General features: G+C 45.6%; 1 protein-coding gene across 1 annotated transcript in view; it reads left to right on the top strand.

The window, feature by feature from the left end:
• The window catches only part of LOC311120649 (rootletin-like), a gene marked incomplete at both ends in the record, with an annotated part of 34089 nt that extends 10309 nt beyond the window's left edge, over positions 1-23780 (top strand). The window contains 7 exons of the mRNA XM_084195232.1: positions 9210-9316; positions 10520-10726; positions 12908-13004; positions 19623-19712; positions 22400-22513; positions 22844-23043; positions 23594-23780. Coding sequence (XP_084051358.1) covers positions 9210-9316; positions 10520-10726; positions 12908-13004; positions 19623-19712; positions 22400-22513; positions 22844-23043; positions 23594-23780 — 1002 coding nt within the window. The remainder of the gene's footprint in view (positions 1-9209; positions 9317-10519; positions 10727-12907; positions 13005-19622; positions 19713-22399; positions 22514-22843; positions 23044-23593) is intronic.
• Positions 23781-24033: the final 253 nt, after the last annotated feature.

Raw genomic sequence — 24033 nt, 5'->3', positions numbered from 1 at the left:
TATAAGTTGCACAGAACATTCCTACAATGTTGCACAATGTTCCACAATTTCCAAATAAGTCTGTTTTTATGATGTTCATAGCATATTTGTTTTAAGTTTAACATAATATTCCATTAATGTTGCCTTGGAGATCCTCAGAACATTTCAATAACATTTAGAAAATGTTATATTTAAGTTTGACCGAATATTACCACAACATTCATGGCCAAGCACGACTCCAACACCATCATTAAGTTTGCCGACGACACAACAGTGGTAGGCCTGATCACCGACAACGATGAGACAGCCTACAGGGAGGAGGTCAGAGACCTGGCAGTATGGTGCCAGGATAACAACCTCTCCCTCAACGTGATCAAGACAAAGGAGATGATCGTGAACTACAGGAAAAGGAGGGCCGAGCACGCCCCCATTCTCATCGACGGGGCTGTAGTGGAGCGGGTTGAGAGCTTCAAGGTCCTTGGTGTCCACATCACCAACAAACTATCATGGTCCAAACACACCAAGACAGTCATGAAGAGGGCACGACAAAACCTATTCCCCCTCAGGAGACTGAAAAGATTTGGCATGAGTCCTCAGATCCTCAAAAAGTTATACAGCTGCACCATCAAGAGCATCCTGACTGGTTGCATCACCGCCTGGTATGGTAACTGCTCGGCCTCCGACCGTAAGGCACTACAGAGGGTAGTGTGTACAGCCCAGTACATCACTGGGGCCAAGCTTCCTGCCATCCAGGACCTCTATACCAGGCGGTGTCAGAGGAAGGCCCAAAAAATTGCCAAAGACTCCAGCCACCCTAGTCATAGACTGTTCGCTCTGCTACCGTATGGCAAGCGGTACCGGAGCGCCAAGTCTAGGTCCAAAAGGCTTCTTAACAACTTCTACCCCCAAGCCATAAGACTGCTGAATCATGGCTACCCGGACTATCTGCATTGACGCTGCTGCTACTCTCTCTTTATTATCTATTCATAGTCACTTTAACTCTACCTACCTGTACATGTTACCTCAATTACCTCCACTAACCTGTGTCCCCGTACATTGACTCTTTAAAAAAAAAAAAATTTTAACCTTTATTTAACCAGGTAAGCCAGTTGAGAACAAGTTCTCATTTACAACTGCGACCTGGCCAAGATAAAGCAAAGCAGTGCGATAAAAACAACAACACAGAGTTACATATGGGGTAAAACAAAACATAAAGTCAAAAATACAAATAGAAAATATATATACAGTGTGTGCAAATGTAGTAAGTTATGGAGGTAAGGCAATAAATAGGCCATAGTGCAAAATAGTTACAATTTCGTATTAACACTGGAATGCTAGATGTGCAAAAGATGATGTGCAAATAGAGATACTGGGGTGCAAATGAGCAAAATAAATAACAATATGGGGATGAGGTAGTTGGGTGGGCTAATTTCAGATGGGCTGTGTACAGGTGCAGTGATCGGTGACTCTATACCGGTACCCCCTGTATATAGCCTCCCTACTGTTATTTCACATTGACTCTGTACAGGTACCCCCTGTATATAGCCTCCCTACTGTTATTTCACATTGACTCTGTACAGGTACCCCCTGTATATAGCCTCCCTACTGTTATTTCACATTGACTCTGTACAGGTACCCCCTGTATATAGCCTCCCTACTGTTATTTCACATTGACTCTGTACAGGTACCCCCTGTATATAGCCTCCCTACTGTTATTTCACATTGACTCTGTACAGGTACCCCCTGTATATAGCCTCCCTACTGTTATTTCCCATTGACTCTGTACAGGTACCCCCTGTATATAGCCTCCCTACTGTTATTTTACTGTTGCTCTTTAATTATTTGTTATTTTTCACTTCAGTTTATTTAGTAAATACTTTCTTAACACTTATTTTTCTTAAAACTCCATTGTTGGTGAAGGGTGTGTAAGTAAGCATAACACTGTAAGTTCTACACCTCTTGAATTCGACGCATGTGAAAAATTGAATTTGATTTGATATTCTCAGCATGCAAATGTGTAGCTCCTTAAAGAAGACTGGAACATAGACCCATGTTGTTACTGTCCAGATTTAATGGCAATTCATATTTAAGGACTGTATTGTAGGACCACTGCAAGGTAATATAGACGCACATCATTACACTTTACATTTTAGTCATTTAGCAGACGCTCTTATCCAGAGCGACTTACAGGAGCAACGAGGGTTAAGTGCCTTGCTCAAGGGCACATCGACAGATTTTTCACCTAGTCGGCTCGGGGGATTAGAACCAGCGACCTTTCCGGTTACTGGCACTACGCTCTTAACCACTAAGCTACCTGCCGCCCTCGAACAGCGTTTAATCATACAAACAACAATATTTAACACTTCTTATGTTGACAAACTGCACATGTGGGCTTGCAATGTCTGGTTCCCAAAGCCAGGTCTTTCATTTTCTGCACATCTTATTTTTTCAGTATGGTCGCCATGGCAGTATGGTCGCCATGGCAGTATGGTCGCCATGGCAGTATGGTCGCCATGGCAGTATGGTCGCCATGGCAGTATGATCAATCAGGAATTCCATGCTTCCTTTTTAGCCTTCGTAGACATAACTCACCCAGGGATAATAACCATCTCTTCACCCATCTTCTTTATATGCTGCGTACTTCTGGGACCCATATTTACAACGTATTCAAGACTATGAGTGCTCATCCAGGATCACTTTTGCTTTTCAGATAATGAAAAATAAGACGGGGGGGAGGGACCATATCAAGTGACTCAAAATAGGAATTATATCGGGTGCGTTTTTTAAAAAGTTGAACAGTAAATTTTTGCACAATGTCTATTTTTTTTTTTTTTTTTTTTTTTTACAGTTAGTGTAAATTCTGCATTTCTGACTGGATTTATACATCTGGACGAAATAAAGACATCTTCTCTTTTAGTAAATTATATCTGAGCCTCAATTTCATCGTTAAAGCAAAGAGTACAATCCTAAAATACAGTGGTACAGGTACACAGCACATGAAGAGGATGGGAACATTTTAATAACTCAGAAATGGTGTTCTGTGTCCGGATTGACTGACAAAAATACAAAAAAAAAACAATCCCTCAGCTGTCCTCTTGTGGTGCAGAGGGTTAATTTATCTGGTTGCAGAGCCAAAGATTGCAGGTTCAATACCACATACTCTTTCACCACATTTCTTTTGAGAAAAAAAAAAAACTGTGAAATTGAGAGGATGTCTTTATTTTGTCAAGATTTATGAATCCAGTCAGAAATGCAGAATAAAAAATAAATAAAAACATTGTGTAAAAATGGACCGTTCAACTTTTTAAAAAACACACACAGTATAATTCCTACTTTGAGATGCTTGACGTGGTACCCTCTGTCTTATTTTTCATGGTCTGAAAAGCAAAAGTGATCCTAAATCAGCGCTTACCTTGTAAATATTGGCCCAGATGTACGCAGCATATAAAGAACATGGGTGAAGTAATGGTGAATAACCCAGTTACCAGTATATCCCTGGTTTAGTTATGTCTTAGAAGGCTAAAAAAGGAAGCATGGAATTCCTGATTGACCATACTGCCATGGCGACCATACTGCCATGGCGACCATACTGCCATGGCGACCATACTGCCATGGCTATATACTGAAAAAATAAGTTGAACGAGAACTTCCCTGGTGGTGCAGAGAATAAAACACTTGGTTTAGGAACCAGACATTTCAGCTTCAAACTACACAGGCTCAGAACCTTCAAACTAAATGCTGTTCAAATGTCCTATGAATTAAATAATAATTAATTTAATTTGTAAAGTGCTTTTCTCACACCCAAGGCACAAACATTTAATTTAAAAAAATGAATAATAAAAACGATCCAAAACACAGAACACAGACAACAATCAAAGCTGTATCCAGATGTCATCAGATCTGGAGGACAGGAGAACAGAATTAACAGAGGTCCATGAAAGCTTTTCTGAACAGCTCAGTCTTTAGCTGTGTTTTAAAGGAGGACAGAGACTCTGCAGCCCTGATATTGTCTGGAACTGGCAGGTTGGAGATGGATTCAGCAAGCCGGGCCGTGTTTATAGTTTTCAGGCTCCTAAATTGAATGGAGTGTTTTCTGGGCCGAGTGGGTAGAGGAATAGCTAGAGTGAAGGTGATGAGTTTATGGTCGGACAAACCTGACACATTTGGCGAGATCCACGCCTGAGGTACAGACCAGGTCCAGTGTATGGCCAATTTTTTTTAGTGGGTGGCAAAGTCCACGTGCTGTTGGAGTCCAGAGTTGTCCAGGACATCAGCCAGGCCGGTAGAGAGACTGCAGTCAGGGCAGTCGGCATGTATGTTGAAATCACCAATCACTAGCATAGCTAGTGGCGCAGCGATCTAAGGCACTGCATCTCAGTGCTTGAGGCGTCACTACAGACCGAGTGGCGCAGCGGTCTAAGGCACTGCATCTCAGTGGTTGAGGCGTCACTACAGACCGAGTGGCGCAGCGGTCTAAGGCACTGCATCTCAGTGCTATAGGCGTCACTACAGACCGAGTGGCGCAGCGGTCTAAGGCACTGCATCTCAGTGCTTGAGGCGTCACTACAGACCGAGTGGCGCAGCGGTCTAAGGCACTGCATCTCAGTGCTTGAGGCGTCACTACAGACCCCCCTGGTTCGATTCCAGGCTGTATCACAACCGGCCGTGATTGGGAGTCCCATAGGGCGGCGCACAATTGGCCCAGCGTCGTCCGGGTTTGGCCGGTGTAGGCCATCATTGTGAATAAGAATTTGTTCTTAACTGACTTGCCTAGTTAAATAAAAATAAATAGCAGGGCACAAGGTGCTCAGGAGGGTTAGTAACTCAGATAGTTTAACAAGAATGTCAGAGTTGAGCTTAGGAGGCCGATAAATCAGCACAGCCAGTACTGATACAGAGCCGGTGATCTTGAAAGCCATGAGACAGCTGGTACCGGCGTAGACTTCTCAGTGCGGTCAGTCCTGCAGATTGCAGCCAATCCGCCAACCCATCCGGATGTGTGAGGACGGTCCAGGTAGGTGTAGCCAGATGGAGTGCATTGGTTGGGGGATATGTACTCATTGGGCTGATGCCAAGTCTCAGCGAGGCAGAGAAAGTCTAGACCTCTATCAGTGAGGATGTTGTTCAGTAGTAAATCCCATGTGCGTCTATATCAGCTTGTAGTGGTCCTACAATACAGTCCTCCAATGCGAATTTCCATTATTATGCTTTAAGCAGCTACAAAGTCGCATGCTGAGAATGTTGTGGTAACGACTGGACAGCTTTTGTGTCATGAGAACATTTGCCGCAACCACCAAACGAATGTTCTGGGAACTTTCACAGGATCATTGTTGGTTTGCTGGGAAAACATTACTGGTACGTGGTGTGTACTACATTGCCTGGAAACCAAATGAGAACGTTTGGGGAATGTTCTGTGGTGGTTGTTACAGATGTTATGCAGAACATTTTTGTGAATGTTAGGAGAACAGTCCAAGGATATTTCATTTAAGACAGGGGTGTCAAACTCATTTTAGCTCAGGGGCCACATGGAGGAAAATCTATTCCCAAGTGGGCCGGACCGGAAAAATCATGGTATATATAACTTAAAAACAACAACTTCAGATTGTTTTCTTTGTTTTAATACGATCAACATACAACATAAAGCTGGAGCCTGAGGACAGTGTGTCCAAAATAGTACAAGCACAACATCACTATTAATCATAAAACACGTCAAGTTTATTTGAAAATTCTAAAGAAAAAGAACACAAACACACAATGCCTCAGTGATTAACATAACTGTTTCACAGATCACAGAACTATATCAGGGGGTCATTTCTCAGGCAGAAATGTAGATAAAAAGAATGAAATCCTGTTCCACAAACAAGTGCAAGAACCACAGAGTCAAGAATAGGTTAAATATACAAATAAAATAAAATCAATTAAAAACAATAGCACATAAAAACATATAAACATAAAGCTGGAGCCTGAGGACAGTGTGTCCAAAAGCACAACATCACTATTAATCATAAAACACCTCAAGTTATTTGAAAGTTCTGAGGACAAAGAACACACAAACACACAATGCCTCAGAGATTCACAGAAGTATATCACAGATCACAGAACTATATCAGGGTGTCTCATGTAGCACTTTAAGTGGGGTTGCATAGTTTATTTGACTCCTGATACCTGGCATCTTTTAGCTTTCACCAGCGCATCAATATCAGGCGTCACATCCTGAGTGGCAGCCAACTTCAGGATGTGATTCAAGTGCTTGTGCGTGAGCCTTGAGCGCAGCTTTGTTTTATTTATGCTCATTACAGAGAAAACTTGCTCACAAAGATATGTGGTTCCAAACATGCACAACAGTTTTGCAGCGAGGGCTGTCAAGTTGGGGTAACCTGGCAAGAGATTCTGATAAAATGTGTCCAAGCCAGCTGCGGCAAAAAGTCTATTATTTCAAGTTGGATGCTGACGGGCAGATCAGAGGGATTCACGGTGAATGGCGAGCAAAAAACGTTGAAGTCTTTCTCCAGTTCACCAAAAATCTGAAAGCATTGCTCAAACTCCCGTAACAGTCCCGTTATTTTATCTTTGAACCGCTTCATGTCTGCCACATGTTGGGTCGCGCACAAATTTTTCAGACAGGGGAAGTGAGCTGCATCACCACCGGCAAGTTGCGTCTCCCACAATGACAGCTTCAACTTGAAAGAACGTATGCTGTCATAATACTGCGTGACAACTTTGTTGCGCCCTTGCAGCTGTTTGTTCAAGTTATTCAGGTGCTCTGTAACATCCACCATAAATGCAAGGTCCTGCATCCATTCTGTGGAATGGAATTCTAACACTGTTCAATTTCTTCTCGTAAATCAAAGAAACGCCTCAGCACCTCGGCTTAACCATCTTACCTCAGTGTGGTATGGCAGGCCATAGATGTGGTCTTTCTCTCTGAGAAGGCTGTCAAACTGACGGTGATTCAGGCTTCTGGATCGGATGAAATTAACAGTTTGGATGACCACCTTCATGACGTTATCCATCTTTAATGACTTGCAACACAAAGCCTCCTGGTGCAAAATACAGTGAAAAGTCAAAAAATCACATCCTCCATTTGTAGATTGCACTTTCTCTCTGAACTTTGTCACAACGCCTGCTTTTTTCCCGATCATTGAGGGCGCACCATCTGTAGCCAGGCTGACAGCGCGGGACCAGTCCACTCCGACCCTGTCCAGCGCGCCGACGAGTGCGGTAAAAATATCAGCTGCTGTCGTTGTATCTGTCATCGGCACCAACTCCACGAACTCCTCGGTGACGGTCAATGTGTCATCAACTCCGCGGATGAAAATGGCCAGTTGTGCAACATCTGTAATGTCCGTGCTTTCATCAATTGCAACCGAAAACGCAATAAATGACTTTACTTTTTGCTTCAACTGGCTGTCCAAATCCACTGAAAGATCGGAAATCCTGTCTGCAACTGTGTTTCTTGTCAGGCTGATATTTACAAAAGCCTGACGATTTTCAGGGCACACAATCTCAGCTGCCTTCATCATGCATGTTTTTATAAATTCACCCTCACTAAATGGTTTTGAAGCCACTGTGATTTCATTAGCAATGAGGTAGCTAGCTTTCACTGCAGCGTCACTGATGTCTCGGCTGTGAGTAAACACAGACTTGACCTACTTGCTCTGCCCCGGTATAAACAGTTTGCTTGCTTAACACAATTGCTATTGCGCCATCCAGTGGACGCAATTGGAACAGCAGTTTATTTTATTGAAAAATTGCAGCGCATTTTTATACTTTACAAAATCATCTCGCGGGCCGGATTAAACCCGTTTGCGGGCCTGATCCGGCCCGTGGGCCGGACGTTTGACACCCCTGATTTAAGACATGCAAAAAAACTGGGGGGGGGGGGGAGAAACGATCCCCAAACCTTCCATAACAAAGCCATCACCAACAGAGAGATTAACCTGGAGAAGAGTCCCCTCAGCCAGACCCCACAGAGCCCCAGGACAACAACACAATTAGACCCAACCAAATCATGAGAAAACAAAAAGAGAATTGCTTGACACATTGGAAAGAATTAACAAAAAACTGTGCAAACTAGAATGCTATTTGGCCCTAAACAGAGAGTACACAGTGGCAGAATACCTGACCACTGTGACTGACCCAAACTTAAGGAAAGCTTTGACTATGTACAGACTCAGTGAGCATAGCCTTGCTATTGAGAAAGGCCGCCAGAGGCAGACCTGGCTCTCAAGAGAAGACAGGCTATGTGCACACTGCCCACAAAATGAGGTGGAAACTGAACTGCACTTCCTAACCTCCTGCCAAATGTATGACCATATTAGAGACACATATTTCCCTCAGAATACACAGATCCACAAAGAATTTGAAAACAAACCCAATTTTGATAAACTCCCATATCTACTTGGTGAAATACCACAGTGTGCCATCACAGCAGCAAGATTTGTGACCTGTTGCCACAAGAAAAGGGCAACCAGTGAAGAACAAACACCATTGTAAATACAACCCATATTTATGTTGATTTCTTTTCCCATTTGTACTTTAACTATTTGCACATTGTTACAACACTGTATATAGACATAATATGACATTTGAAATGTCTTTATTCTTTTGGAACTTCTGAGTGTAATGTTTACTGTTAATATTTATTGTTGATTTCACTTTTGTTTACTATCTACTTCACTTGCTTAAACATGTGTTTCCCATACCAAAAAAGCCCTTAAATTGAAATTGAATTGAGAGAGAGAGAGAGACATGGCTGTAAAATCACCATTGGAGTGACAACATAGGAGTCTACAGCCATAGTAGTCTCAGGGTTAGACATCCCCCATCTTCCTTGACCCTCCTACCCATGACCTGTCTCCCTCCCCATGCCCTGTCTCCCTCCCCATGCCCTGTCTCCCTCCCCATGCCCTGTCTCCCTCCCCATGCCCTGTCTCCCTCCCCATGACCTGTCTCCCTCCCCATGACCTGTCTCCCTCCCCATGACCTGTCTCCCTCCCCATGACCTGTCTCCCTCCCCATGCCCTGTCTCCCTCCCCATGCCCTGTCTCCCTCCCCATGCCCTGTCTCCCTCCCCATGCCCTGTCTCCCTCCCCATGACCTGTCTCCCTCCCCATGACCTGTCTCCCTCCCCATGACCTGTCTCCCTCCCCATGCCCTGTCTCCCTCCCCATGCCCTGTCTCCCTCCCCATGACCTGTCTCCCTCCCCATGCCCTGTCTCCCTCCCCAGACGCGTGCCTCCCGGGTGGGTCGTGAGCAGGCCCGTGTGAGGGCCCTGTGGCGGCAGGCAGCCTCCCTACGGAGCACCTTCACCCAGCTCAGGACCTTCGCTGACAGGTGAGTGTGGTGACCTCGTCAGACCCCATCCAGGAACCTGACAGGATCCCTTGACACCCCCTCCAGACCTCTCAGAACCCCCTCCGAGCCCCCTCCAGGAACCGTCCAGACATTCACCAGACAGCCCCTCGAGACCTCTCAGAAGCCCCTCCAAGCCTCCTCCAGGAACCGTCCAGACATTCACCAGACAGCCCCTCCAGACCTCTCAGAACCCCCTCCGAGCCTCCTCCAGGAACCGTCCAGACATTCACCAGACAGTCCCTCCAGACTCTAGGCACCCTGGGATCCCTGTGTAGTCCCCTCCCCTCATCCACACTGCCATCCAGACTCCCACCAAAACCTGGGGATCACACAAGTACCCCTCCAGTCATCCGCTCCTACACCCTTCCACAGCCTGAACCCCATGATCCCGCTCCATCCATCCCTGCCTAGGATCAAAGGTCGCTGGGGACGGATGGCTCTGGGTGCCCCCTGGTCTGTGGCTGAGGCATCCATCAGGATAAAGCTAAATGCAGCTGAAGTTGAACACTTGCCTAATGTCATGTATGAACACCAACAACTGGGAGCATCGTTGAGTAATTAGCCGTGACACGCTCTACTCTGCTTGTGGACAGCAACACCTGGTGTTTGAGGTCGGAGTCAAACATGAGACAGTCCCAGTTCAAAGCGAGCTGCAGGATTTGGAGCTAAAGTGTTACAGGCAGAATCCATCTTGACCTCAATAGGAACATTCAAACCCTTTTTCCTAATGAAAAACCAATGGGTCACAACTTCAAAACTAAAGACATTGGGTCTGTTTTCTGTTTGCTTGCAAACAATACTTACCAGTTATGTCGTGTTAAGCCTGGTTGCATCCCAATGGCACCCTATTCCCTATGTAGTGCACTACTGTTGACCAGGGCTCGTAACGGTCTGGTGGTCAAAAGTAATGCACTAAATAGGGAATAGGGTGCCATTTGAGGAGCAGTCGGTTTTCTAATAATATAATATTTAGCAGACGCTTTTATCCAAAGTGACTTACAGTCATGTGTGCATACATTTTTACATATGGGTGGTCCCGGGGATCGAACCCACTACCCTGGCGTTACAAGCGCCATGCTCTACCAGCTGAGCTACACAGGACCACAAATCTACTTACCAGTTGTGTCATGTTAACCCTGTAGACCCATGTTCCATTGTGAACCCATGTTCCTCTGTCTATAGGAGTCTGTCTGACATACGTGGGGAGTGTGTGACTGCGAGCCGTCGTCTACATGTGGCCTGTATGTCTCTGGAGGCCAGTGTGACCCAGCACAGCGCCCCTAGTGGCCCGGAGGTGTCAGAGCTGGAGAGGCAGCTGAGGGACAAGCTGAGGGAAGCCATGCAGCTGCAGGGACACTGGGACGCGGAGAAAGTAGAGCTCAACTCCAGGTATGTCTGTCTGTCTGTTTGTCTGTCTGTCTGTCTGTCTGTCTGTCTGTCTGCCTGTCTGCCTGTCTGCCTGTCTGCCTGTCTGTCTGTCTGTCTGTCTGTCTGTCTGTCTGTCTGTCTGTCTGTCTTGCCTGCCTGCCTGCCTGCTTGTCTTTCTTGCCTAACTGCCTGTCTGTCTGTCTGTCTTGCGTGCCTGCCTGCCTAACTGTCTTTCTTTCTGTCTTGCCTGTCTTGCCTGCCTAACTGTCCGCCTGTCTGTCTGTCTTGCCTGCCTGCCTAACTGTCTTTCTATCTGTCTTGCCTGCCTGCCTAACTGTCCGCCTGTCTGTCTGTCTTGCCTGCCTGCCTAACTGTCTTTCTATCTGTCTTGCCTGCCTGCCTAACTGCCTGTCTGTCTTGCCTGCCTGCCTAACTGTCTTTCTATCTGTCTTGCCTGCCTGCCTAACTGCCTGTCTGTCTTGCCTGCCTAAATGTCCGTCTGTCCGTCTTGCCTGCCTGCCTAACTGTCCGTCTGTCCATCTTGCCTGCCTGCCTAACTGTCCGTCTGTCCGTCTTGCCTGCCTGCTTGTCTGTCTCTGGGACGCTGAGAAACTAGAATTCAACTCTTTGTCCGTCCGTCTCTCTTGGTGGCCGATCCAACACTGAACACGTCACCCTGAATGTTACAGTAGCTTGCCTTTTCTAATGAAAGCAGAAGTGCTATAGAATAAAGGAAGATGGGGTTTGTTATACAGAAAGTCTATGAAGGCATTACCTAGCACAGGGAACATGTTATCTGGCACAGGGAACATGTTATCTGGCACAGGGAACATGTTATCTGGCACAGGGAACATGTTATCTAGCACAGGAAACATGTTACCTAGCACAGGGAACATGTTACCTAGCACAGGGAACATGTTATCTAGCACAGGGAACATGTTGCTTAGCACAGGGAACATGTTATCTAGCACAGGGAACATGTTATCTGGCACAGGGAACATGCTATCTAGCACAGGAAACATGTTATCTGGCACAGGGAACATGTTATCTGGCACAGGGAACATGTTATCTAGCACAGGGAACATGTTATCTGGCACAGGGACCATGTTATCTAGCACAGGGAACATGTTATTTAGCACAGGGAATATGTTATTTACCACAGGGAACATGTTATCTAGCACAGGGAACATGTTATCTAGCACAGGGAACATGTTATTTAGCACAGGGAACATGTTATCTAGCACAGGGAACATGTTATCTAGCACAGGGAACATGTTATCTAGCACAGGGAACATGTTATCTGGCACAGGGAACATGTTATCTAGCACAGGGAACATGTTATCTAACACAGGGAACATGTTATCTGGCACAGGGAACATGTTATCTAGCACAGGGAACATGTTATCTGGCACAGGAAACATGTTATCTAGCACAGGGAACATGTTATCTAGCACAGGGAACATGTTATCTGGCACAGGGAACATGTTATCTGGCACAGGAAACATGTTATTTAGCACAGGGAACATGTTATCTGGCACAGGGAACATGTTATCTAGCACAGGGAACATGTTATTTAGCTCAGGAAACATGTTATTTAGCTCAGGAAACATGTTATCTGGCACAGGGAACATGTTATCTGGCACAGGAAACATGTTATTTAGCACAGGGAACATGTTATCTGGCACAGGAAACATGTTATTTAGCACAGGGAACATGTTATCTGGCACAGGGAACATGTTATCTAGCACAGTGAACATGTTATCTAGCACAGGGAACATGTTATCTGGCACAGGGAACATGTTATCTAGCACAGGGAACATGTTATCTGGCACAGGGAACATGTTAACTAGCACAGGGAACATGTTATCTAGCACAGGGAACATGTTATCTAGCACAGGGAACATGTTATCTGGCACAGGGAACATGTTATCTAGCACAGGGAACATAAGAGGGTTCAGGGTCTCTTTTCATGAGTACTTCCTCAGACCATGCTGTCAGATGCCTAGGCTATATGATCTGAAAAGTGTGTGTGTGTGTGTGTGTGTGTGTGTGTGTGTGTGTGTGTGTGTGTGTGTGTGTGTGTGTGAGAGTGTGAGTGTGTGAGAGTGTGATTGTGTGTGTATGTGCGTATGTGCGTACGTGTGCGTACGTGTGCGTGTGTGTGTGTGTGTGTGTGTGTGTGTGTGTGTGTGTGTGTTGTAGAATCCTGGAGCTGACAGACATGGTGAAACGTCTCAGAGCCCAGAACAGTGAGAAGGATACAGGCCTTGCCGCCATGCAGACCAGGCTGGACACAATGGTGAGACACACACACACACACAATCACACAGACACGCACACATACAGGATGATTTGACCCCAGGGACCGCTGGGTGGGTTGTAGTCTGTCGTCTGGGACCCTAACTTCTGATATACTCCACCACTTCCTTGTTGACTGTCTGGAGGCGGTAGACAGTCTGGTGCAGTCTGGGATATGTCAGGGGTGAGAGGAGGGGGGAGGAGGTGGGAGGAGGTGGGGATGCCCCCCTCCGTGGGCTTTATGTCAGGCTGTCCCCACTCTGTGGGCGCCCGCTGACCCCCATGACTTCCTGTATGTTTGACCTCTATGGCTTCCTGTATGTTTGACCTCTATGGCTTCCTGTATGTTTGACCTCTATGGCTTCCTGTATGTTTGACCTCTATGGCTTCCTGTATGTTCGAAATCTATGGTTCCCTGTATGTTTGACCCCTATGGCTTCCTGTATGTTTGACCTCTATGGCTTCCTGTATGTTTGACCCCTATGGCTTCCTGTATGTTTGACCACTATGGCTTCCTGTATGTTTGACCTCTATGGCTTCCTGTATGTTTGACCCCTATGGCTTCCTGTATGTTTGACCTCTACGGCTTCCTGTATGTTTGACCCCTATGGCTTCCTGTATGTTTGACCCCTATGGCTTCCTGTATGTTTGAACTCTATGGCTTCCTGTATGTTTGACCTCTATGGCTTCCTGTATGTTTGACCCCTATGGCTTCCTGTATGTTTGACCACTATGGCTTCCTGTATGTTTGACCCCTACGGCTTCCTGTATGTTTGACCCCTATGGCTTCCTGTATGTTTGACCCCTATGGCTTCCTGTATGTTTGAACTCTATGGCTTCCTGTATGTTTGAACTCTATGGCTTCCTGTATGTTTGACCTCTATGGCTTCCTGTATGTTTGACCCCTATGGCTTCCTGTATGTTTGACCTCTATGGCTTCCTTTATGTTTGACCTCTATGGCTTCCTGTATGTTTGACCCCTATGGCTTCCTGTATGTTTGACCTCTACGGCTTCCTGTATGTTTGACCCCTATGGCTTCCTGTATGTTTGACCCCTATGGCTTCCTGTATGTTTGAACTCTATGGCTTCCTGTATGTTTGACCTCTATGGCTTCCTGTATGTTTGACCCCTATGGCTTCCTGTATGTTTGACCACTATGGCTTCCTGTATGTTTGACCCCTACGGCTTCCTGTATGTTTGACCCCTATGGCTTCCTGTATGTTTGACCCCTATGGCTTCCTGTATGTTTGAACTCTATGGCTTCCTGTATGTTTGAACTCTATGGCTTCCTGTATGTTTGACCTCTATGGCTTCCTGTATGTTTGACCCCTATGGCTTCCTGTATGTTTGACCTCTATGGCTTCCTTTATGTTTGACCTCTATGGCTTCCTGTATGTTTGACCTCTATGGCTTCCTTTATGTTTGACCTCTATGGCTTCCTGTATGTTTGACCTCTATGACTTCCTGTATGTTTGACCTCTATGGCTTCCTGTATGTTTGACCCCTATGGCTTCCTGTATGTTTGACCCCTATGGCTTCCTGTATGTTTGACCCCTATGGCTTCCTGTATGTTTGAACTCTATGGTTTCCTGTATGTTTGACCACTATGGCTTCCTGTATGTTTGACCTCTATGGCTTCCTGTATGTTTGAGCTCTATTGCTTCCTGTATGTTCGACATCTATGGTTCCCTGTATGTTTGACCCCTATGGCTTCCTGTATGTTTGACCTCTATGGCTTCCTGTATGTTTGACCCCTAAGGCTTCCTGTTTGTTTGACCTCTATGACTTCCTGTATGATTAACCTCTATGGCTTCCTGTATATTTGACCCCTATGGTTTCCTGTATGTTTGACCACTATGGCTTCCTGTATGTTTGACACCTATGGCTTCCTGTATGTTTGAACTCTATGGCTTCCTGTATGTTTGACCTCTATGACTTCCTGTATGCTTAACCTCTATGGCTTCCTGTATATTTGACCCCTATGGCGTCCTGTATGTTTGACATCTATGGCTTCCTTTATGTTTGACCCCTATGGCATCCTGTATGTTTGACCCCTATGGCTTCCTGTATTTTCGACATCTATGGCTTCCTGTATGTTTGACCTCTATGGTTTCCTGTATGTTTGACCCCTATGGCTTCCTGTATGTTTGACCCCTATGGCTTCCTGTATGTTTGACCCCTATGGCTTCCTGTATGTTTGACCTCTATGGCTTCCTGTATGTTTGACCCCTATGGCTTCCTGTATGTTTGACCTCTACGGCTTCCTGTATGTTTGACCCCTATGGCTTCCTGTATGTTTGACCCCTATGGCTTCCTGTATGTTTGAACTCTATGGCTTCCTGTATGTTTGACCTCTATGGCTTCCTGTATGTTTGACCCCTATGGCTTCCTGTATGTTTGACCACTATGGCTTCCTGTATGTTTGACCCCTACGGCTTCCTGTATGTTTGACCCCTATGGCTTCCTGTATGTTTGACCCCTATGGCTTCCTGTATGTTTGAACTCTATGGCTTCCTGTATGTTTGAACTCTATGGCTTCCTGTATGTTTGACCTCTATGGCTTCCTGTATGTTTGACCCCTATGGCTTCCTGTATGTTTGACCTCTATGGCTTCCTGTATGTTTGAGCTCTATTGCTTCCTGTATGTTCGACATCTATGGTTCCCTGTATGTTTGACCCCTATGGCTTCCTGTATGTTTGACCTCTATGGCTTCCTGTATGTTTGACCCCTAAGGCTTCCTGTTTGTTTGACCTCTATGACTTCCTGTATGATTAACCTCTATGGCTTCCTGTATATTTGACCCCTATGGTTTCCTGTATGTTTGACCACCTATGGCTTCCTGTATGTTTGACCCCTATGGCTTCCTGTATGTTTGAACTCTATGGCTTCCTGTATGTTTGACCTCTATGACTTCCTGTATGCTTAACCTCTATGGCTTCCTGTATATTTGACCCCTATGGCGTCCTGTATGTTTGACATATATGGCTTCCTTTATGTTTGACCCCTATGGCATCCTGTATGTTTGACCCCTATGGCTTCCTGTATTTTCGACATCTATGGCTTCCTTTATGTTTGACCCCTATGGCTTCCTGTATGTTTGACATCTATGGCTTCCTTTATGTTTGACCCCTATGGCATCCTGTATGTTTGACCCCTATGGCTTCCTGTATTTTCGACATCAATGGCTTCCTTTATGTTTGACCCCTATGGCTTCCTGTATGTTCGACATCTATGGTTTCCTTTATGTTTGAACTCTATGGCTTCCTGCATGTTTGACCCCTATGGCTTCCTGTATGTTTGACCACTATGGCTTCCTGTATGTTTGACCTCTATGGCTTCCCGTATGTTCGGAATCTATGGCTTTCTGTATATTTGACCCCTATGGCTTCCTGTATGTTTGACATCTATGGCTTCCTTTATGTTTGACCCCTATGGCATCCTGTATGTTTGACCCCTATGGCTTCCTGTATGTTTGACCTCTATGACTTCCTGTGTGCTTAACCTCTATGGCTTCCCGTATGTTCGAAATCTATGGCTTGCTGTATATTTGACCCCTATGGCTTCCTGTATGTTTGACCACTATGGCTTCCTGTATGTTTGACCCCTATGGCTTCCTGTATGTTTGAACTCTATGGCTTCCTGTATGTTTGACCTCTATGACTTCCTGTATGCTTAACCACTATGGCTTCCTGTATGTTTGACCTCTATGGCTTCCCGTATGTTCGGAATCTATGGCTTTCTGTATATTTGACCCCTATGGCTTCCTGTATGTTTGACATCTATGGCTTCCTTTATGTTTGACCCCTATGGCATCCTGTATGTTTGACCCCTATGGCTTCCTGTATGTTTGACCTCTATGACTTCCTGTGTGCTTAACCTCTATGGCTTCCCGTATGTTCGAAATCTATGGCTTGCTGTATATTTGACCCCTATGGCTTCCTGTATGTTTGACATCTATGGCTTCCTTTATGTTTGACCCCTATGGCTTCCTGTATGTTTGACCTCTATGGCTTCCTGTATGTTTGACCCCTATGGCTTCCTGTATGTTTGACCCCTATGGCTTCCTGTATGTTTGACCCCTATGGCTTCCTGTATGTTTGAACTCTATGGTTTCCTGTATGTTTGACCACTATGGCTTCCTGTATGTTTGACCTCTATGGCTTCCTGTATGTTTGAGCTCTATTGCTTCCTGTATGTTCGACATCTATGGTTCCCTGTATGTTTGACCCCTATGGCTTCCTGTATGTTTGACCTCTATGGCTTCCTGTATGTTTGACCCCTAAGGCTTCCTGTTTGTTTGACCTCTATGACTTCCTGTATGATTAACCTCTATGGCTTCCTGTATATTTGACCCCTATGGTTTCCTGTATGTTTGACCACTATGGCTTCCTGTATGTTTGACCCCTATGGCTTCCTGTATGTTTGAACTCTATGGCTTCCTGTATGTTTGACCTCTATGACTTCCTGTATGCTTAACCTCTATGGCTTCCTGTATATTTGACCCCTATGGCGTCCTGTATGTTTGACATCTATGGCTTCCTTTATGTTTGACCCCTATGGCATCCTGTATATTTGACCCCTATGGCGTCCTGTATGTTTGACATCTATGGCTTCCTTTATGTTTGACCCCTATGGCATCCTGTATGTTTGACCCCTATGGCTTCCTGTATTTTCGACATCTATGGCTTCCTTTATGTTTGACCCCTATGGCTTCCTGTATGTTTGACATCTATGGCTTCCTTTATGTTTGACCCCTATGGCATCCTGTATGTTTGACCCCTATGGCTTCCTGTATTTTCGACATCAATGGCTTCCTTTATGTTTGACCCCTATGGCTTCCTGTATGTTCGACATCTATGGTTTCCTTTATGTTTGAACTCTATGGCTTCCTGCATGTTTGACCCCTATGGCTTCCTGTATGTTTGACCACTATGGCTTCCTGTATGTTTGACCTCTATGGCTTCCCGTATGTTCGGAATCTATGGCTTTCTGTATATTTGACCCCTATGGCTTCCTGTATGTTTGACATCTATGGCTTCCTTTATGTTTGACCCCTATGGCATCCTGTATGTTTGACCCCTATGGCTTCCTGTATGTTTGACCTCTATGACTTCCTGTGTGCTTAACCTCTATGGCTTCCCGTATGTTCGAAATCTATGGCTTGCTGTATATTTGACCCCTATGGCTTCCTGTATGTTTGACATCTATGGCTTCCTTTATGTTTGACCCCTATGGCTTCCTGTATGTTCGACATCTATGGTTTCCTTTATGTTTGAACTCTATGGATTCCTGCATATTTGACCCCTATGGCTTCCTGTATGTTTGAACTCTATGGCTTCCTGTATGTTTGAACTCTATGGCTTCCTGTATGTTTGACCTCTATGGCTTCCTGTATGTTTGACCCCTATGGCTTCCTGTATGTTTGACCTCTATGGCTTCCTGTATGTTTGACCTCTATGGTTTCCTGTATGTTTGACCCCTATGGTTTCCTTTATGTTTGACGTCTATGGTTCCCTGTATGTTTGAACTCTATGGCTTCCTGTATGTTTGACCTCTATGGCTTCCTGTATGTTTGACCCCTACGGCTTCCTGTATGTTTGACCCCTACGGCTTCCTGTATGTTTGACCTCTATGGCTTCCTGTATATTTGACCCCTATGGTTTCCTGTATGTTTGACCACTATGGCTTCCTGTATGTTTGACCTCTATGGCTTCCTGTATGTTTGAGCTCTATGGCTTCCTGTATGTTCGACATCTATGGTTCCCTGTATGTTTGACCCCTATGGCTTCCTGTATGTTTGACCTCTATGGCTTCCTGTATGTTTGACCTCTATGACTTCCTGTATGATTAACCTCTATGTCTTCCTGTATATTTGACCCCTATGGTTTCCTGTATGTTTGACCACTATGGCTTCCTGTATGTTTGACCTCTTTGGCTTCCTGTATGTTTGACCTCTTTGGCTTCCTGTATGTTTGACCTCTATGGCTTCCTGTATGTTCGAAATCTATGGTTCCCTGTATGTTTGACCCCTATGGCTTCCTGTATTTTCAACATCTATGGCTTCCTTTATGTTTGACCCCTATGGCTTCCTGTATGTTTGACCACTATGGCTTCCTGTATGTTTGACCTTTATGGCTTCCCGTATGTTCGGAATCTATGGCTTTCTGTATATTTGACCCCTATGGCTTCCTGTATGTTTGACATCTATGGCTTCCTTTATGTTTGACCCCTATGGCTTCCTGTATTTTCGACATCTATGGCTTCCTTTTGTTTGACCCCTATGGCTTCCTGTATGTTCGACATCTATGGCTTCCTGCATGTTTGACCTCTATGACTTCCTGTATGTTTGACCTCTATGGCTTTCTGTATGTTTGAGCTCTATGACTTCCTGTATGTTTGACCTCTATGGCTTTCTGTATGTTTGAGCTCTATGGCTTTCTATATGTTTGACATCTATGGCTTCCTGTATGTTTGACCCCTATGGTTTCCTTTATTTTTATTTTTAATCCCAGCTCCAGTCCCCACAGGAGGCCTTTTGCCTTTTGGTAGGCCGTCATTGTAAATAAGAATTTGTTCATAACTGGCTTGCATAGTTAAATAAAATTCCAACTTTACAGGAGACGAGCAGAGCGGATGACAGGGCAGAGATGGACGACTATCTCTCAGAGATAGACATCCTTCAGAAGGTCCTAACCAGCATCACACAGGTAGACATCCTCCAGCAGGTCCTAACCAGCATCACACAGGTAGACATCCTCTATCAGGTCCTAACCAGCATCACACAGGTAGACATCCTCTAGCAGGTCCTAACCAGCATCACACAGGTAGACATCCTCTAGCAGGTCCTAACCAGCATCACACAGGTAGACATCCTCTAGCAGGTCCTAACCAGCATCACACAGGTAGACATCCTCCAGCAGGTCCTAACCAGCATCACACAGGTAGACATCCTCTAGCAGGTCCTAACCAGCATCACACAGGTAGACATCCTCCAGCAGGTCCTAACCAGCATCACACAGGTAGACATCCTCTAGCAGGTCCTAACCAGCATCACACAGGTAGACATCCTCTAGCAGGTCCTAACCAGCATCACACAGGTAGACATCCTCTAGCAGGTCCTTACCAGCATCACACAGGTAGACATCCTCTAGCAGGTCCTTACCAGCATCACACAGGTAGACATCCTCCAGCAGGTCCTAACCAGCATCACACAGGTAGACATCCTCTAGCAGGTCCTAACCAGCATCACACAGGTAGACATCCTCTAGCAGGTCCTTACCAGCATCACACAGGTAGACATCCTCTAGCAGGTCCTTACCAGCATCACACAGGTAGACATCCTCTAGCAGGTCCTAACCAGCATCACACAGGTAGACATCCTCTAGCAGGTCCTTACCAGCATCACAGAGGTAGACATCCTCTAGCAGGTCCCAACCAGCATCACACAGGTAGACATCCTCTAGCAGGTCCTAACCAGCATCACACAGGTATTCAGCCTCCAGCAGGTCCTAACCAGCATCAAACAGGTAGACATCCTCTAGCAGGTCCTAACCAGCATCAAACAGGTAGACATCCTCTAGCAGGTCCTAACCAGCATCACACAGGTAGACATCCTCTAGCAGGTCCTAACCAGCATCACACAGGTAGACATCCTCCAGCAGGTCCTAACCAGCATCACACAGGTAGACATCCTCTAGCAGGTCCTAACCAGCATCACACAGGTAGACATCCTCTAGCAGGTCCTAACCAGCATCACACAGGTAGACATCCTCTAGCAGGTCCTAACCAGCATCACACAGGTAGACATCCTCTAGCAGGTCCTAACCAGCATCACACAGGTAGACATCCTCTAGCAGGTCCTAACCAGCATCACACAGGTAGACATCCTCTAGCAGGTCCTATCCAGCATCACACAGGTAGACATCCTCCAGCAGGTCCTAACCAGCATCACACAGGTAGACATCCTCTAGCAGGTCCTAACCAGCATCACACAGGTAGACATCCTCCAGCAGGTCCTAACCAGCATCACACAGGTAGACATCCTCCAGCAGGTCCTAACCAGCATCACACAGGTAGACATCCTCCAGCAGGTCCTAACCAGCATCAAACAGGTAGACAGACCAGGCCTGGCCTGGGCATATCATATCACTCATCTCACTATCAGTGCCGGTTTCCCAGAACCAGATTCAGCTTAGTCCTGGAATTAAAAGTGTCTGCATCTAAAATGTCACCCTGTTCCCTATATAGTGCACTACTTTTGACCAGGACCCATAAGGCTCTGGTCAAAAGTAGTGCACTACATAGGGAATAGGGTGCCATTTTCTGGTCTAAAGTAGTGCACTACATAGGGAATAGGGTGCCATTCTCTGGTCTAAAGTAGTGCACTACATAGGGAATAGGGTGACATTCTCTGGTCTAAAGTAGTGCACTACATAGGGAATAGGGTGACATTCTCTGGTCTAAAGTAGCGCACTACATAGGGAATAGGGTGCCATTCTCTGGTCAAAAGTAGTGCACTACATAGGGAATAGGGTGCCATTCTCTGGTCTAAAGTAGTGCACTACATAGGGAATAGGGTGCCATTCTCTGGTCTAAAGTAGTGCACTACATAGGGAATAGGGTGCCATTCTCTGGTCTAAAGTAGTGCACTACATAGGGAATAGGGTGCCATTCTCTGGTCTAAAGTAGTGCACTACATAGGGAATAGGGTGCCATTCTCTGGTCTAAAGTAGTGCACTACATAGGGAATAGGGTGACATTTGGGACGCGACCAGTGTGTTGTAGTCCAAGACTAGACTTAGTCTGAATCCGAGAAACTAGCAGTTTGTATGTGTTCTAGATCTTTTAAGTAAAGCTACTCAGGAGGTTGTGTTCTAGATCTTTTAAGTAAAGCTACTCAGGAGGTTGTGTTCTAGATCTTTTAAGTAAAGCTACAGAGGAGGTTGTGTTCTAGATCTTTTAAGTAAAGCTACTAGGGAGGTTGTGTTCTAGATCTTTTAAGTAAAGCTACTAGGGAGGTTGTGTTCTAGATCTTTTAAGTAAAGCTACTCAGGAGGTTGTGTTCTAGATCTTTTAAGTAAAGCTACTGAGGAGGTTGTGTTCTAGATCTTTTAAGTAAAGCTACAGAGGAGGTTGTGTTCTAGATCTTTTAAGTAAAGCTACAGAGGAGGTTGTGTTCTAGATCTTTTAAGTAAAGCTACTAGGGAGGTTGCCTTCCCTTTCCCCAACCCATTCTAATATATGTCCTCCTCAGCTGCTTCGTGGAGATGGCAATACTAACATGTCAGTTGTATGTCAGTCTCTGTCATGTTGTTTATGTGGTCTAGATTTGACATATTAAGGATACTCAGGATGTTGCCTTCCCTTTCTCCAACCCATTCTACTGGCTGTTCAGCTGGTTGATGGTGATGGGGGTGGTACACCCTCCTCCTCCTCACCTCTCAGGGGCCGCTCTCCCCAATGCAACAGCACCCTGATGGCTGTCCAAGGTCTCCAGATACAAACACAGGTCAGACACATCCCTCGCTCAACATGGGATACCAGGCTTGGGGTCAATTCCATTTAAAATTCCAGTCCCACATGTCCCAGTCCCACATGTTCCTCATTGAAAATCATGAAAGAGAATAGGAATTGGAATGTAAGTGTACTTCCTGAATTGACTGGAGTTGAAGTGGAATGGACCCCAAACCTGATGGTACTAGTAGTCTTGGAGTACCTGGACTAACCACAGACTGTGCTTGGAAAGACTCGTAAGAACATAGACCTATTGATGAACAACTGGTGATGTAAAAAGGGCTTTATAAATTTGATTGATTGTTGAAATGTGATTGATGAACAGGACCTGCGTAGCCGGCTGGATGCAGCTCTGGAGCAGGTAGATACTCTGCGTAGTCATCTGCAGGAAGGGGAGGAGGAGAGGAGGGACCTGGAGGGGAGGATCCAGGAGGTGCAGAGGGAGAACCAGCAGGCTTGTAGGAGTCTGGAGGACAGCCACAGAGACAACCAGAGATTCCGCGCCTCCCTGGACCTCCTCAACAGGTAACAACCTGCTATGGACAGATCATCGACAGTGATTGGATGGAGCATCTAATGGACTCTCTTCTTTGTACAATTCCACAGAAATACAGTAAATACATAAATACAATAAAGACAGTAAATACAGTAAACACAGTAAAGACAGTAAATACATTAAATACAGTAAAGACAGTAAATGCAGTAAAGACAGTAAATACAGTAAATACAGTAAATTGTAACACATGAAACATATGAAACACTGTAGTTATAGCTGGACAATGTGAGTTAGCAAACTGACTTCAGAGAAGAGTAAGCTATCTATCTATCCATCTTTCTATCTATTTTCTCTCTCTTCTTTGTCTTGATCTCATCTCTCTCTCTCTTCTTTGTCTTGATCTCATCTCTCTCTCTCTCTTCTTTGTCTTGATCTCATCTCTCTCTCGTCTTTGTCTTGATCTCATCTCTCTCTCTTCTTTGTCTTGATCTCTCTCTCTCTCTCTCTCTCTCTCTCTCTCTCTCTCTCTCTCTCTCTCTCTCTCTCTCTCTCTCTCTCTCTCTCTCTCCTCCCCCCAAGTGAGAAGGCCAGCCTGGAGAAGCTGATTGTGGGACTCCAGCAGCAGACAGAGTCCCTGGGGGCAGAGCTGGAGGTGATGAGGGGGTCGGCTGGGGATCTCCAGAGACAGAGAGACCTGCTCCGCCAGCAGAGAGACGACATGGAGAGGCAGCTGGAACGCCAACGCACCGAGGCCCAGAGAGGGTAGGTCTAGGGAAACATTACACACACACATGCACACACAGGTTCACACATAAACAGGAGGAGGAGGAGGAGGAGGAGAGAAAGAAAGGGAGAGAGAGAGGAAGAAGAGAGAGAGAACCATTACACAACACAGAACCCATCATCCCTCAATTCCTGCTGCTTTTCAATCTGTTTGTTGAGAGTCTAGATCAGTAACACATGTTATTTTCAGAGCAGGACAGAGCCCAGATCACTCTCTACGAACATGGAAACGCTTT

The sequence above is a fragment of the Coregonus lavaretus genome, assembly GCF_964263955.1.
Source record: "Coregonus lavaretus genome assembly, contig: HAP1_SCAFFOLD_4142, whole genome shotgun sequence".
NCBI classification, from domain to species: Eukaryota; Metazoa; Chordata; class Actinopteri; order Salmoniformes; family Salmonidae; genus Coregonus; species Coregonus lavaretus.
Note: the sequence above shows the minus strand (reverse complement) of the source record. Positions and strands in the feature narration are given on the sequence as shown.